The sequence below is a fragment of the Trachypithecus francoisi genome, unplaced genomic scaffold (assembly GCF_009764315.1).
Source record: "Trachypithecus francoisi isolate TF-2019V2 unplaced genomic scaffold, Tfra_2.0 Lachesis_group20, whole genome shotgun sequence".
Taxonomy (NCBI): Eukaryota; Metazoa; Chordata; class Mammalia; order Primates; family Cercopithecidae; genus Trachypithecus; species Trachypithecus francoisi.
In genome coordinates this window covers 24,714,881-24,731,213 of record NW_022681466.1, presented here as the reverse complement: position 1 = coordinate 24,731,213, position 16,333 = coordinate 24,714,881, and the positions used below count along the sequence as shown (strand labels likewise).

General features: G+C 50.6%; 1 protein-coding gene across 4 annotated transcripts in view; it reads right to left on the bottom strand.

Moving 5' to 3' along the window:
* Window positions 1-4,740: 4,740 nt before the first annotated feature.
* Window positions 4,741-16,333, bottom strand: part of ITGA3 (integrin subunit alpha 3) — a 34,670-nt gene continuing 23,077 nt past the window's right edge. For 3 of the 4 annotated variants that reach the window (XM_033183429.1, XM_033183432.1, XM_033183431.1), the window contains exons 20-25: window positions 16,019-16,201; window positions 15,709-15,831; window positions 14,888-15,001; window positions 13,866-13,964; window positions 7,323-7,448; window positions 4,741-6,085 (exon numbers count right to left, since the gene is read on the bottom strand). In XM_033183429.1, coding sequence (XP_033039320.1) covers window positions 5,930-6,085; window positions 7,323-7,448; window positions 13,866-13,964; window positions 14,888-15,001; window positions 15,709-15,831; window positions 16,019-16,201 — 801 coding nt within the window. In that variant the 3' untranslated portion in view covers window positions 4,741-5,929. Of the gene's footprint in view, window positions 6,086-6,823; window positions 6,966-7,322; window positions 7,449-13,865; window positions 13,965-14,887; window positions 15,002-15,708; window positions 15,832-16,018; window positions 16,202-16,333 lie in introns of all 4 variants that reach the window. The other variant, XM_033183430.1, reaches the window with a different exon arrangement.

Here is a 16,333-nt window from a genome sequence, read left to right as displayed (position 1 = left end):
CCAATGGCCACTCACAAACAACTCCGGGAGAACCAATAGCTTTCCGCCCCGGCACGTGGCTTCCCTCCAGGCCCGCCCCCTTAACCCACGCTTTGCCTGAGCGGCCTGTTGTTTTGGGGAGGCTGCGCCGTGATCCCACCTCCCCTGTGTTCAGCGTCCCCTTCCTCCCGGGGGCGAAGCCGGGGTTAACCCCTTCCTTCCTAGAGCCCCGCCAGCCCTTTCGTTTCCTCTTCCACGCCTGCCTTTCCCTCGCTATCTCCTCGCATCTCCTTCACCCGCCGGCTCCTTTTAACCCTTCCTTTCCAGAATTGTCTAGGTAGCTTTCAACCAATCCCTTTCCTCCAACTCAAAGGTACCTATTTCACCTGTCATCATCTTTACCTGCCCTCCCTTAACGGGTCTTGGGGATTCCCAGTCCGGATGACAGTGACCCAGACTGCGAATATTTGCAAAATTCGGAACCAGGGTGCAAGCCTATACGAATCCGTCCCGTATATGTGCAGCCCACCCACTTCCACAAAGATCCAAGCGGCTCAGGAAAAGGCGGAGTTTGCTTTTCCAATTGAAAAACATCCAGAGTAAAAACCGTCACGACTAGTGGCGGTGGAGGCAGCAGTTATCGTCCATGCCAGTTAACACTTTCATTTTATTATATAGCTCATCTGACCGAACATAAAGCCTTGGACATCTAGCGCGACCACCTGAGAAAGCCACCTCCTTCGCACCGGGCTTCCTTAGAGCAAGATCCCAGGTGGTGAAGTGTCTCTGGGGGGCCAGGACCCCGTCGTTCATCAGCAGCCCCGCTTCTCTTGGAGAAAAACGTGATGCGCCCTCTTGTGGCCGATCGTGGGCTTAGGGCCCGACCCGCCACTCTGATGCTTGCTTTGCTCGGTGACATTAGCCTAAAATGTGTTAGGCTTTATGCTGGGAACAGGGAACACAGATAGGATCAAGAAATGGCCTTTTTCCTTAATGATTTCATTTCTATGTTTCAGAGATAGCTACATAAGTAAATAATTAGCTATAACTGAATATGATTGTAATACAGACCTCACAAACCTCGCAAATGGAAGGGCCTCTTAGCTGGAAGAATAATAAGCTATATGCCAGGCACTGTCTGCAGACATTATCTCATTTAATTCTCTATTTTATTATTCTTAGCCTCATTTCATAGATAAGAAAGCCGAGACTCTGATCATTCTCAACTGCAAATCTGACCTTATTACTTCCTTGCTCACAGCCTTTCAATGGGCTATTTTTTTTTTTCAGATGGAGTCTCACTCTGTCATTCAAGCTGGAGTGCAGTGGCACAACCTTGGCTCACTGCAAACTCCTTCTCCCAGGTTCAAGTGATTCTCCTGTCTCAGCCTTCCAAGTAGCTGGGATAACAGGCGTGTACTACCACACCCGGCTAATTTTTGTAATATTAGTAGAGACAGGGTTTCACCATATTGGACAGGCTGGTCTTGAACTCCTGAACTCAAGTGATCTGCCCGCCTCAACCTTCCAAAGTGCAGGGATTACAGGTATGAGGCACTGTGCCTTGCCATCAATGGCTCTCTTCTTCTTACCGGAGCCTTTCCAGTTGTCACACAATTGGCTTTTGCTTAATTCTCCAGACTCCTCTCTCTCCATTCCCCCACGCAGCTCCCAGCCATACCTGTCTGCTGCCTTGAACCAGCCTCTAATCTCTAAGCCACTGCAAATGCATCTCTTCTGTCTGGATCATTCTTTCTTCCCAGCTTCACCTGTCCATTCTTCAGGTCTCAGCTGCTTAGTCATCCTGGAAAGCCTTCCCTGATCTTACCAAGCTGGGTCATAGGCTCCCTTCAAGGGCTCCTTAGATCTCCTGATCTTAGCAAATATTTGTAGTCTGGGTCACTGTCATCCAGCCTGGGAACCCACAAGGCCCCTTAAGGGAGGACAAGGAAAGATCAGGACACGTGAAACAGGTACCTTTTTGAGGAAAGGGATTGGCTGAAAGCTACCTGGACAAATCCAGGAAGGAGGGGTTAAAAGGAGCTGATGGTAGCTCTTATCAATTGAGTGAAAATTGTTTGCTGACTGGTCTGTTTTCCCGCTAGACTTTAAGCTCCATGAGGGCAGGGCAGGGGTTGTATCTGTCTTGTTCACTGCTCTATCTCCAGCATCAGGCAGTGCTCAGCACACAGTAGGGAGGACAGGGTGAAAAAGAAGACAGGGTGAGCAGGGGAGCATACTGCAGAGATATTCCAGAGAACCACCAAACATCCAGTGGGCTAGCAATTAGGACGTGATTGATGATGCTGGTGAGTGCAGTTTTCAAGTGCACAGAAGAATATATAGAATATTATGTACAAAAAACCTGGCCCTCACTTTGGGAGGCTGAGGTATGAGGATTGCTTGAGTCCAGGAGTTTGAGACCTGCCTGGGCAGCATAGCAAGATCTTGTCTCTACAAAAAATATAAAATTAACTGAGTGTGGTGGCAGGTACCTATAGTACCAGCTACTTGGGAGGCTGAAGTAGGAAGATTGCTTGAGCCCAGGAGGTCAAGGCTGCAGTGAACCAGAGCCATGATCGTGCCATGGCACTCCAATCTGGGTGACAGAGTGAGACCCTGTCTCAAAAAAAAGAGGCCTATTTCTGTGCCTAGCAATAAATGGTAGCTATTGCTGTTATTGTCAAAATTAAAGTAACAAGGAAAAGACCATGGCCTCTCAGGCTAGGTGTAGGAGAGGGAAAGAGATTTCCCATGACCCTCACCTTAGGCTGGACTTCCACAATGTGGGCTCTGTGGTTGGATAAGAATTCCTTCTGCAGAGCCTGCTGCAGGGTGCTAACAACAGTGGTGTGATGTGGTACATCGTAGTCAAGTTTAGTTAGGTGATGCCAAGGTAAACCGCACCCTGTCCCCTGATTCCCAAATCTCCCACTATTATGTGTAACATGGGTTGGTGGGGGGACTCTCCAAGGAGCTCAAGAAACTTGGCATTGCAGAGGGTTCTTTTACAGTGAGCATTGCTACATCTCTGCCAGTTATGTTTCTTTCATAATATGTAGCTTACGCTAGTTCTGAAAATGACTTATCCTCAAGAGTGTATGTGTGTGTGTGTATATGTGTGTGGTCTTCCTCAAGCAGTGGCTGACAGGAGACTGGGGGGTCTGTGAAACTGGCCAGAGGGATGTGTAAACACCCCTGTCTTAAGCAGTAAGTGGCTGTAAGCGCAAGATTGGGCCGAGTTTTGACAACCCACACGCGTTATGCCCAAAGAAGTGGATCCCAGATTCTAGAAAATAAAGTGTGGTCTCCACTCACTGGGTTCTGAGAGCCTGGCGGCTCCGAGTAGGGGCTACAGTTTTCCGGGGGAAAGTGGACATTCCATTGTCAGTCACCCTGGGAAGGGGCAAATCCAGGCACAGAAAATGAAGAGGGGGAAAGGGGCACCCATTGGGTCCAGAACCCTGTTGTGAGCTGAGCACTGGTGGAGCGAGGTGGGGCAGACAGCTGCCACCACGAGGAGGCTGGGAGGCACCCAGGCATCAGGTGGGCCTCCCAGAACAGCCTGGGTCTGTGAGTTCTGAGCATATCTGACCTGGCTTCTACCTCTGGGCTTCTACCTCTGGGCTTCTCTGGGTAGCAATTTCCAGCCTCCAGTGAAGTCTTACCAAAGTTCACAGCCTTGAGGAAAATTAACAGAAGGACCTAGGCCACTCCAGCTCACAGAGGTCACAGGGGGAACAGCCTTACTCCATTCCCCAGGCCTGTGTGGAAGGCACAAACCGAGGGCAGAGGAGGAAGCTGCTGTGGGAACCCAGGACATGGCAGGAAGCAGAGCGAAGGCTTGATCCACATGCTGTGGCCGTGTAAGCCAGGCGCTCAAACACTCCCGAGGAGCTTCCAAAACACCAGAGCTCTCAGCTCCCGGAGGCTGGACATTGTGACAGTTCAGTCTCTGCAGCCTTGGATCAGTGGTTTACCTTCTGATCTCTTCTTGGCGCCTGATGGTGGTTGTGAGGAAATCAAGGCAGAAAAGCAGTCTCTTATCTGAATTCAGTCCGACTGAGGGCTCTCCTCCCTCCACCCTTTCACCCAGCCTCCCTCCACAGCCTGCCAGGACTGCCTCTTCCTATAGCTGAGTAGCTTTTGCCTCTTCCTGACCCTGCATGCTGCCACCTCTGCCTGCCTGTTCCTCCCCAGGGTCAGCGCACTGTCCTCCAAGAAGGCATTCTGGGTTTCATCCAGGTCCCCCAGGGCTCACCCCTCATGACTGACTCTTAGATGGGAGGATTTCTGAGAGCAGGGGCCAGCGTCACCTCCATCAATCTTTTTTTTTTCTCTTTGAGATGGAGTCTTGCTCTGTCGTCTAAGCTGGAGTGCAGTGGCACGATCTTGGCTCACTGCAACCTCTGCCTCCTGGATTCAAGTGATTCTCCTACTTCAGCCTCCCAAGTAGCTGGGATTATAGGCATGTGCCACTGCACCCAACTAACTTTTGTATTTTTAGTAGAGACAGGGTTTTGCCACGTTGGCCAGGCTGGTCTCGAACTCCTGGCCTCAGGTGATCCACATGCCTTGGCCTCCCAAAGTGCTGGGATTACAGGCGTGAGCCACTGCACCCGGTCACCTCCATCAATCTTTACCCTCAAACCCGCAAGTCCCCAGACCTGGCTTCATCTATCTAGGTGTGAGCTGGATGGTATCATCATCCATTGACCCGGGGTTGGTAAAGGCTGGGGAGTGGGTGGAAGCAGATGCAGCTGCATACAAACTGGGAGCTGTTTATTGGTCGCCGTGAGAAGCCTATGTACAAAGAAGGCACGAGGAGCGGGAGAGCACTCCCCTGCTACAGTACCATGGAAGGGGCTGGGGCGTGGGCCTGCCAACAGGCAGGGGTCAGGAAAGGTTTTCTGGAACTAGCCTTAGCTTCTCAAATGGGCCTTAGGACACAGCCCATGGGGGAGGGGACAGAGCCAGGTTGGCTCTGAAAGCCAAGGATAGCTAAGAACTTCACCTCTAGGCCCCCAATGCATGGCCAGCTGCCTGTTCTACATTCAAGCGTTGCTCCCTCCGTGGTCTTGTAGGGTCTCTCCGGGGCCTTCTGAGGCTGGCTGGTAGTGGTGAGTCACAAGTGGCATCTCCTCTGTATCCTCCCAACATCTGTCTGGCCCAGAATTGGTCCCCTCTTCTCTGTGGCGGATCCTGCCATGCCCCCAGGGCAGTCCCAGCACAGCGAGCCCAGGCTACCTCGCCATTTGCCTGTCTTTGTTCGTTCCGACTGCACTCCCTGCGAGTTCAGTCTGTGGCCAAGGAGAGAGGCTTCACAGAGATGCAGGAACGAAAGCTGTTCTGGGATCTTCTTTCTAGTTCCTTTGCTGTTGGGTAGAGCATGCCAGGTCCTGCAAGTGCCCCCATGGACAACCTTAGGCAGGACCCCCGGCTCTCTGGCATGGGTGGCAGTGGGGGCCCACCAGCCCGGGCCCAGGGGGCTGCTCCCTGTCAGTAGTTTTGACAGCAAAGTCAATCCAGTGACTGTGGCTCAAGATGGATCCAGTGTGAAAGGGGGAAGTGTCACCACATTGCAGGGGCCTTTTCCTCCCGCCCTGGCCGGAAGCTCTTTGGCTTGTTTTGGCGCAGGCAGAAGCTGAGACACGGCGAGCCCATGCACCATCCGTGATGCGCCAGCACAGTCCACAAGCAGTGGGCCCTACGTGTGTCTAGGGCACAGGACCGCAGTGTGCTCGGCCTTGTAAGGTCCACAGCGCTGGCCCTCCTGCGGGGAGATCCCCAGGGCCAGACAGTATGTGCGTGCACTTGATGAGGTGTATGTGCCTAAGCCTGCTGCTGCCAGCCAAAGGCGATGGCCCCTGTGGACTGTCAGAAGCATAACTTATGATAAATAGGAAAAAAGGGGACACTGGGGGAGGAGGGGGTGGGATCAGGGAGGATGTCAGTAGTATCGGTCCCGAGTCTGCCAGCTGGTCACCCAGTGCTTCTTGGTGGGTAGGGTGCTCCCTGGAGGTGGGTAGCGCTCCTCCTCCCGGATCCGCACCGCGTGGTACTTGGGCATGATCTGGTAATAGCGGGTCCTCTTAAAGAAGTCACACTGGAGTTGGAGGGAGAAGAGAAAGAACATTAGGATCCAGAGTTTGAGCCGCCAGGAAGGAGTGCCAGGCCTCTCCCTCTCCCACCCAGAACTCCTCAAAGCCAGAACTCTTGACCGCAACACATCCCATCTCCCTGCACTGAGACACGGAGAACAAATTTCTGCACCCCAGGCCCCAGAGGAAGGAGGAGTTGAGGAAGGCAGAGAGGAGAGGAAGAGGCAGATGGAGACGGAGGGCAGCCGCAGAGACAGTGGATGGAATGGCCAGGAAGACTGGCAGTCTACCCTAACCACAATGTTGGGAGTGGGTCCATTTGTTATCCTGGAAGGGTTGCTCAGGAGGAAACAGGCTAGTTACCAGGAGGAGGGTCTCTACTGCTCCCCTCCTTCCCTAGGGGTGGAAATGCGAGTGTAGAATTATTCTGGACATGCCTGTGGTTTAGAGATGGGGCCTGGCCTTGCCCTTGACCTTGTTCCAATCCCCAGAAAGCAAGGTCATCACAGAGAGGGTTTTATGGCTCCCTGAAGGGGTCCCAAGTCACCAAGGGGCTCAGGGGGAGGCTGATGAAAGCCAGACCAGGGGGCTGGAGGGAGAGTCAGAGTGGCCTGATCTTCGAGGTGGTGGTGGGGACAGAATGAGGTCAGAGCAGGCCCATAAGGGAAGAGGAGCGGATAGGACAGAGTCAGAGGCCCAGCCAGCTGTGGGGCTCGGGGAAGGGGGCCCGGAGGCCGTGTTACCCAGGTGGGCCGGGGATGGGGGGCTGCCCCCTCAGTAGTCGTCGGTCAGCCTCTCTGTCTCTGACGGCTGGCTCTTCATCTCCGCCTTCTGCCTCTTAGCTTCATACAGGGCGCGAGTGCGGGCTCGCTTGAAGAAGCCGCACTGCGGAGGGGAGGAGGTGGGGATGGGCCATCAGGGGGGCGCTGGGCTGTCCTCACCAGCAGCACTCATGGACTGGGGCTTAGGGCTGGGGAGCCTGGGGGCTGGGGCTCAGTCCCAGCTTCGTGGTATGGTCAGAAGCCAGAGCTCCTGGGTACTCCTTTCCAGCTTGCAGCTTCCCCCACTAACCCAGGCCGGGGGTGAGCCTGTAAGCTGGTGGGAGAAGGTGGAGAGGACAGGGAGGAAGGGCAGGGGTGAGATGGAAGGGAGGACCGAGATGGTGAGACGTGGGTTGGAGAAAGGGCTGGTGAGTGTGCTGGTGAAGGTCCCGGAGCAGGAGTCGGGGGCTGGGCTACTAACCTTCCACAGCAGGAGAATGATCAGCCCCAGAAGCAGCAGCCCCGCACCCACGGCCACCAGCACCAGCCACAGCTCGATCTCAGCCGGCAGCTCCTCCACCAGCTCCGAGTCAATGTCCACGGAGAACTGCAGCGGGGAGAGGAGGACTCAGCCCTCCTTAGGCCCTCTTAGGTCCATCCTCCTACTTCCTATTCCAGCTGGGCCCAGGCACCTGCTGTTTGTCCTGCTGCCAGTAGGGGGCAGCCTGGGACTGAAAAAAGCCTCTGCCTGCCCCACTGACGGTAGGTCCAGTGGTCCTTCCTGCTTCTCGCAGGCACAGACTTGACTCCAGAGGAGCAGCCTCAGATCTGGGAGTCGGCCTAGAGTCTGAGTGTGTGACCCACACCTCTAGGCCTGGGTACCAGCTCCTTCCCTGACGAGCTGTGTGACCTTGGACAAGTAATTGCACCCCTCTGAATCTCATGCTTTCTGCTGTCTGATGAGGAGGATCATAATGCCTACCTCATCGAACAGCAGAACGGCTAAATGCAGGGGTTCTGGAGCCAGACTACCTGGGTTCTAGCCCAGCTTTGCTATTCACGAGCTGTATGACCTTGGCAAGTTACTTAACTTCTCTGTTGTTCATCTGTAAAATGGGAATAATACCTATCTCATAGGTTGCTGGGGAGAATTAAGTGTGTTTGATATATGAAAACTGCTGAGAGCAACACCTGCTACACAGCAAGCACTCCATAAATATTCACCAAAAAAACCCCACAAAGAATTCATAGCATATAGTCCCTTTTTTTTTTTTTTTTTTTTGATAGAGTCTCCCTCTGTTGCCCAGGCGCAATCTCGGCTCACCACGAGGTCCGCCTCCTGGGTTCAAGTGATTCTCCTGCCTCAGCCTCCAGAATAGCTGGGATTACATGTGTGCACCACCACGCCCGGCTAATTTTGTACTTTTAGTAGAGACGGGGTTTCACCATGTTGGTCAGGCTGGTCTCGAACACCCGACCTCAGGCGATCCGCCACCTCGGCCTCCCAAAGTGCTGGGATTACAGGCGTGAGCCACCGTGCCTGGCCGATAGTCCCATTCTTCTTCCCCTACAATGGAGATAAATATGGATGTGTGTGTATATGAGTTGTTTTTTGTTTGTTTGTTTTTGAGACGGAGTTTTGCTCTGTTGCCCAGGCTGGAGTGCAGTGGCGCAACCTCGGCTCACTGCAACCACCGCCTCCCAGGTTCAAGCAATTCTCCTGCTGCAGCCTCCCAAGTAGCTGGAATTACAGGCATGCACCACCATGCCCATTTAATTTTTGTATTTTCAGTAGAGATGGGGTTTCACCATGTTGGCCAGGCTGGTCTCAAACTCCTGACCTCAGGTGATCCACCTGCCTTGGCCTCTCAAAGTGCTAGGATTACAGGTGTGAGTCACTGCACCCAGCCGTGTTTGTTCTGACTATACATGATTTTCACTTCTTTTAAAATTATTTTGATGATTTTTTAAAAAATACAGATGATATAAAGAAAACTAAAGGTTCCCAGTTATATATATAATATATATCTAATATATAATAAATATACTATATATAAGATATATTATAAATATATTTAATATATTATAAATATATAAATATATACTAAATATATAGTATATCTTTTTACATTATAAATATATAATATATATCTGATATATATTATAAATATATAATATATATATATTTTTTGAGACAGAGTTCCATTCTGTTGCCCAGGCAGTGGCACAATCTCGGCTCACTGCAACCTCTGCCTCCTAGGCTCAAGCAAGTCTCCTGCCTCAGCCTCCTGAGAAACTGGGATTATAGGTGCCCACCACCACAACTGGCTAATTTTTGTATTTTTACTAGAGACAGGTTTCACCATGTTGGCCAGGATGGTCTTGAACTCCCGACCTCAAGTGATCCACCCACCTCGACCTCCCAAAGTGCTGGGATTACAGGCATGAGCCGCTACATCCAGCTGGTTCCCAGTCATTTTAATCTCTAGAAATTACTGTCTCTGTAATCTCTGGTGAATCTCTTTCCATAGTTTTAAATATGGAATAATATGATCTACATAAATGGGATCATGCCACATACACTCTTCAGCAACCTCCCTCCCTCCCTCCCTTCCTTCTTTTTTTTTTTTTTTTAGATAGAGTTTTGCTCTGTCGCCCAGGCTGGAGGGCAGTGGCGCGATCTTGGCTCACTGCAACCTCCACCTCCTGGGTTCAAGCAATTCTCCTACCTCAGCCTCCCGAGTAGCTGGAATTACAGGCGCTCGCCAGCCCAGCATTTTTAGTAGAGCCAGGGTTTCACCACTTTGGCCAGGCTGGTCTCGAACTCATGACCTCAGGTGATCCACTCACCTCAGCCTCCCAAAGTGTTGGGATTACAGGCGTGAGCCACCACATCCAGCCTCTTTCTTTTCTTTTTAAGACAGGGTCTCACTGTATTGCTCAGGCTGGAGTGCAATAACACAAACATGACTCACTGGAGACTCCACCTCCTGGGCTCAAGTGATTCTCCTGCCTCAGCCTCCAGTGTAGCTGGGACCACGTGCCACCACTTTCAGATCATTTCTTGATTTTTTTTTTTGTAGAGATGGGTCTCACTTTGTTACCCAGGATAGCCTCAAACTCCTAGGCTCAAGCGATCCTCCTACCTTGGCCTCCCAAAGTATTAGGATTACAGGCACAAGCCACCATGCCCAGCCAGCGACCTGTTTTTTTCACTTAATATCATCATCTTTTCAGGTCAATTGATAATGATCAGCCTAATCTCTTCTGAGGACTGCATAGTCATTGAAGGAAATGTACCATAATTTATTGAACCAATCTCCTACTGAAAGACATTTAGATTGTTTCCAGTTTTCTGCCATTATAAATAATTCTCAAAAATATCCCCATATATTTATCTTTGTATACTCTTCCTATTAGCTCCTTACAATATATTCTCATGTGCTGGATCTAAGGAAATGGGCACTTTAAATTTTAATAGACATTGAAAACTTCATCTCCTAAAAGGATCTACCAATTCATCATCCAAGTCAATAGCATTTCCCTCCACCTCATCAGCATCAGACAGCATTATTCTTTTTTTGTTGTTGTTGAGACAGAGTCTCACTCTGTCGCCCAGGCTGGAGTGCAGTGGAGTGATCTTGGCTCACTACATTTATCTCCTAGGTTCAAGCGATTCTTCTGCCTCAGCCTGCTGAGTAGCAAGGATTACAGGCATGCACCACCACACCCAGCTAATTTTTGTATTTTTAATAGAGATGGGGTTTTACCATGTTGCCCAGGCTGGTCTTGAACTGACCTCAAATGATCCACCCGCCTTGGCCTCCCAAAGTGCTGACATTACAGTTGTGAGCCACAGTGCCTGGCCAGCATTATTTTTAAAAATATTTCCCAGGCCGGGCGCGGTGGCTCAAACCTGTAATCCCAGCACTTTGGGAGGCCGAGACGGGCGGATCACGAGGTCAGGAGATCGAGACCATCCTGGCTAACACAGTGAAACCCCGTCTCTACTAAAAATACAAAAAACTAGCCGGGCAAGGTGGCGGGCGCCTGTAGTCCCAGCTACTCGGGAGGCTGAGGCAGGAGAATGACGTAAACCCGGGAGGCGGAGCTTGCAGCGAGCTGAGATCCGGCCACTGCACTCCAGTCCAGGCGACAGAGCGAGACTCCGCCTCAAAAAAAAAAAAAAAAAAAAAATTCCCAATCTGATAGGCAAGAAAAATCTTGTTGCTATGATTTATATTTCTTTATGAGCAAGATGAACATTTGTATTTCACCCTATGTATGCTACCTATTGATATCCTTTATATATTAAAAAATACATATCAATTTTTTGTCATATATGCTGTAAACATTTTTAAAAAGCAGCATATCATTTGTCCATTTAGTTTCTTTTTTACTTTTTTTTGAGGCAAGTTCTCACTCTGTCACCCAGGCTGGAGTACAGTGGCATGATCATGGCTCACTGCAGCCTCAACCTCCTGAGCTCAAGCGATTCTCCTGCCTCAGCCTCCCAAGTAGCTGGGACTACAGGTGTGCACCACCACACCCAGCTAATTTTTGTTTTTATTTGTAGAGATAAGGTCTCACCATGTTGCCCAGGCTGGTGTGGAACTCCTGGGCTCAAGCAATCTGCCTGCCTCAGTCTCCAAAGTGCTGGGATTACAAGCGTGAGCCACCGTGCCCAGCTTCTTTTAGTTCTTTACTATCTTTTTGCTGTATACAGATATAAATTTTCACAGAGTCTAATTTATCAAAATTTTCCTGTGACTTCTGGGTTTATAACTCACTCTTTCCATAATTAAAAGCTATATTAAAGTGCTTTCTATATTGTATCCTTGCATATTAGGTTTTAATTGCTACATGTAAATATTTAATCTAACTCTGTATTTTTGTTTCTGGTGTGAGGTAGAGGTTTGTCTTTATTTTCCAAATGGGTTCTCCCAACACTACTTAATAATCTACCTTTCTCCATGGATTAAAAATGCCACCCGTATCACAAAGTTCTATTTTGTTCCACTGAGCTTTCTGGCCTTTCTGCTACCTCTTCTATACTACAATAATTTATCTTAGGAAATGTACAATAATGTACATAGCCAACCCTGTATTCATCTTCCTGTATCTCCCGTATATCTTCACTTACATCCTTTAACAACAAATTATTAGCAATTTTATATTTATTCTTCTAGATGCAACTCAGATTCAAGTTTGGGAACTTCTTTTTCAAGTTTCCTGAATCTTACTGAGACTGGAATAATTTGAGTGGGAAGATCTGACAACTTGATAATACATTACTGACTTTTTTAAAATTTATTTATTTATTTATTTTGAGACGGAGTCTCGCTCTGTCACCCAGGCTGGAGTGCAGTGGCCGGATCTCAGCTCACTGCAAGCTCCACTTCCAGGGTTTACGCCATTCTCCTGCCTCAGCCTCCCGAGTAGCTGGGACTACAGGCGCCCGCCACCTCGCCCGGCTAGTTTTTTTAATTTTTTTTAGTAGAGACGGGGTTTCACTGTGTTAGCCAGGATGGTCTCGATCTCCTGACCTCGTGATCCGCCCGTCTCGGCCTCCCAAAGTGCTGGGATTACAGGCTTGAGCCACCGCGACCGGCCAGTACTGACTTTTTTCTAACCATTACTCAAGTTTTTGTTGCACATTTCTTGTTGTATTTATTCCTAGATGCTCTATCACTTTTCTGATGAATTTGAATGGGATCTTTTCAACTATACTTTTGATTGGTTATTGCTATAGCAAGTAGGAAACCTAAGGGGTTTGGGTATTTTGATCTTGTTTTTGACTTCTTGGACTTCTTGAATTCTCTTATTGGATCTAATAGCTTTTTGGGCCGGTGTAATTCCAGTGTTTTGGGAGGCTGAGGTGGGAGGACTACTTGAGACCAGGAGTTCAAGACCAGCCTGGGCAACACAGTGAGACCTTATCTCTACTAAAAATAAAAAATTAGGCTGGGCGCGGTGGTTCATGCCTGTAATCCCAGCACTTTGGGAGGCCGAGGTGGGTGGATCATGAGGTCAGGAGATCGAGACCATCCTGGCTAACACGGTGAAACCCCGTCTCTACTAAAAATACAAAAATTAGCCGGGCATGGTGGTGGCACCTGTAGTCCAACTACTCAGGAGGCTAAGGCAGGAAAATGGCATGAACCTGGGAGGTGGAGCTTGCAATGATTGCGCCACTGCATTCCATCCTGGCCACAGAGCGAGACTCTGTCTCTAAATAAATAAATAAATAAATAAATAAATAAATAAATAAAATTAGCTGGGCATCGTGGCACATGGCTGTAGTCTCAGCTACTCGGGAAGCTGAAGTGGGAGGATTTATTGAGCCCAGGAGTTCGGGGCTACACCACTGCATTGCAGCTGGGGCAACAGAGTGACACCCTGTCTCTGAAGCAAAATAAAATAAAATAATAGCTTTTCCATTGATTATCTTTTCTGCCATGTAGATGATGACATCATCTGTCAATATTGACCAGGTTCTCACGGTCGAACTTCCCTCCGTTCTGCCTAGATGTCCTGCCTTTCTCTATATATATACATATTGCCTGTGGCCAGAAGCTCACAGGTCCATAGTGGATGTGACAATGGGTGAGATAATCAGGAGGCCCACGTTCCAGCCCCCAACAAGCTGTGCCACTTTGGGGAGGCCACTCAAGTCTCTCTAGGCCTCAGTCTCTCAGCCATAAAATAGAGAAGTGATCCCAGCCCTACTCTTCATGGAGACGTGTGCCGATCAAAGAAGCTAATGCAGTGGTTCTCAGCCCTGGCTGCACATTAGCATCACTTGGGGGATCTTTAAACACAGCAATACCGGAATCCACTCCCAGGGACTCAGGTTTAATTGCTCTGGGTGCAGTCCAGATGCCAGAACTCCTCCAGATGACTCTTACCGTGCTGCCAAGATTGAGAACCACATGGCTGAAGTGCGTCAATGTGCTCTTAAAAGATGCCCTGTACTCCCAAGCTCTGGCTGGAGACTGCTGTCCTAGTGAACACGCGCACTCACCCACGTGGTCTTGTTCTCCATGTTGATGGTGGGGATACTGGTTCGGAGGAACAGGGTAGCCCAGCCATTTACCCGGACTCGGTCAAAGTCTCTGTAATCCTGGATGGGGAGTAGGGTGGGTCAAGAGGAACATTTGACACTCCTCTGAGCCTCCCTCCAACCCTAAGCATCCCCACCCCATCACCCTCCCACCAGGTGGTATCCTTAAACAGAACCCCAAAGGATCTGTCAGCCAGGCCTCCCCTCCACACACAAATGCACGTCATTCATTTATTTGTTCATTCATTTGTGCGTCAGGTCCTGTGCTGGATGCTGGGGACAACCGAAACAATGAAGGTCACAGTCTAGGTCAGGCCCGTGGGCTAAATCTGGCCTGGCACCTGCTGTTGTAAATGAAGTATTTTTGGCGCACAGCCACGCCCATTCATTTGTCTATGTCTGTTTGTGTGGTGCACTGGCAACACTGAGTAGTTGCAACAGAAACTCTGTGGCCTGCCAAGTTGAGAAGATTTCTAATCTAGTCATGTACAGAAAAAGTTTGGTCTAGATGGCATGAGAAAGTGGGCACATGAGGCATTGCAACCCAGAGTCGAGCGTGATAAATGGTGCGTGTGGCTTCTGAGAAAGTTAGGTGGGTGGCCGTTGGAAGACAGGTCATTCATTTTCAGCTGGAAAAGCCAGAAAAGACCTCGCTGATAGTGAAGCATCTGACAGGGACCTTGAAAACGAAATAGAGGTTTACACACAGAGATAAAAGAGGGGGAAACGAGCATTCCAGGGTTAAGGAACACCCTGGGGAAAGGCATGGAGGTGGGAAAGTAATGGATACATAACAGAATAATGGACATGAGAGAGGTCATTTTGGCTGGGGACAAACACGTACGCATCCATGTAGAGACACGCAAATAACACACACACACACACGCACACACAGCCCTGCTATGACCCTGGCCTCGCTCTCTCCCTGTGGTTCTCCCCACCAGGGTGGATGGTAGGAGAGACCTTCAGACCCAGGCACTGACCTCGATGAAGGTGCTATTCCACACTCGTGCCTTCACAGTCACGTTGGTGACAATGGGGGCATCAGGGATGGGGCACTCCAGCCACACACAGCGGGCACGCCCTGTGGCACAGGTCTGAGGCGGGCAGGGAACACGAAATGTGACATAGTCCGGGTCTCCAGATTCTTCGTGCCTTACTTCTTACCTCCTGCCCCTCCCAGGCTTTGTCTCACCCCTGGGTGACCCAAAGGGGTCTGACATCCTTTCACTCATGCACACCCCCCGCCACCTCACAGTCATGCATTTCAGACACACTGTTTGGGCCAAGCTCATATAATGCCAGGCACATGGATAACATGGAATCTGACCCCTGCTCGTGTAAACAGGGCCTAACCTCCTACACCTGCTTCCCAGCCAGCTCCCTGCCTCTGGGACACCGCCTCCCTCCCACTCTCCACCCAGCTAGGCTTCAACCGGCTCGCCAGGCCGCCTCTCCTCTCCCTTCCTGCAGAGGGCACACGCACCCCCCACCATGCCCTGCCCGACACTGCCTCCTGCCAACCAAGGCTCTGAGCAGCTCTATCGCCCCCAACAGGCTGGGGCTCCTTGGAGCAGAGCCAGTGTCTCCTCCTTTGGTCCCTTGTCTTCGATGCTCCCCCATCAGAGTGGGGAACCCTCTGAGGGAAGGAGATGAGGCTCCCTGCTCTGTCTAGAAGCTCTCAAGAGCAGGGGCCTCATCACCTCGTCACACTGAGGTCTCCCTTGCTTTGTGTGACCCTGGTGCCCAGGCACCCTGTGATGGGGTGGGTGCAGTCCCCTCCAATCTCGCCCTGGCCACTCACCAGCACAGTCTCAGACTTGGCTTTTTTGGCAGCAGCCAGAGTGACAGGTGGGGGACCCTGGCCTCCTCCTGGATCCAGCTGTCGCCGCCTGCGCTGTGGGGATGACAGCCTGTCCCCAGGGTCCTGGAGAGGAAATAGGAGATTTGCTGGCAGGGCAGAGGAAGAATTGGGAGCAGGGTTGCCGGAGGGGAAAGGGTGGGAGAGACAGGTTGCCAAAGAGGTATGAGAGGAGGGAGGGGAAGGCACTAGCCCTTCTGCCCTGTAGCAAGCAAATAAGATGCAAATGAAATATCCCTGATAGTGTCCTTACAGAAAGAGTGAGGTTGAGAGGGTTGACAAGGTCTCCAGGTGGTCGGCAGGGCCAGGACCCATTGCCATGGATGGTGATCTCCGTGGGATACAGCAGCCACTTGCCATTGCTGACTTCATAGGGCCATTCCAGACCTAGGACCAGGGTCCCCAGGCCCACCAGCCCCTCCCCCATTGGGCCCACCTGTGGGCAAAAGATGTGTCATAATCATTATCTCCTGGAAAACCACCTCCATCTTACCAAGCCCCAACCCTCCCACCTTCAGACCCCAGAAAAAATAAAAATCATCCTTCCTAGAAGTCCCCAGCCCAGGAC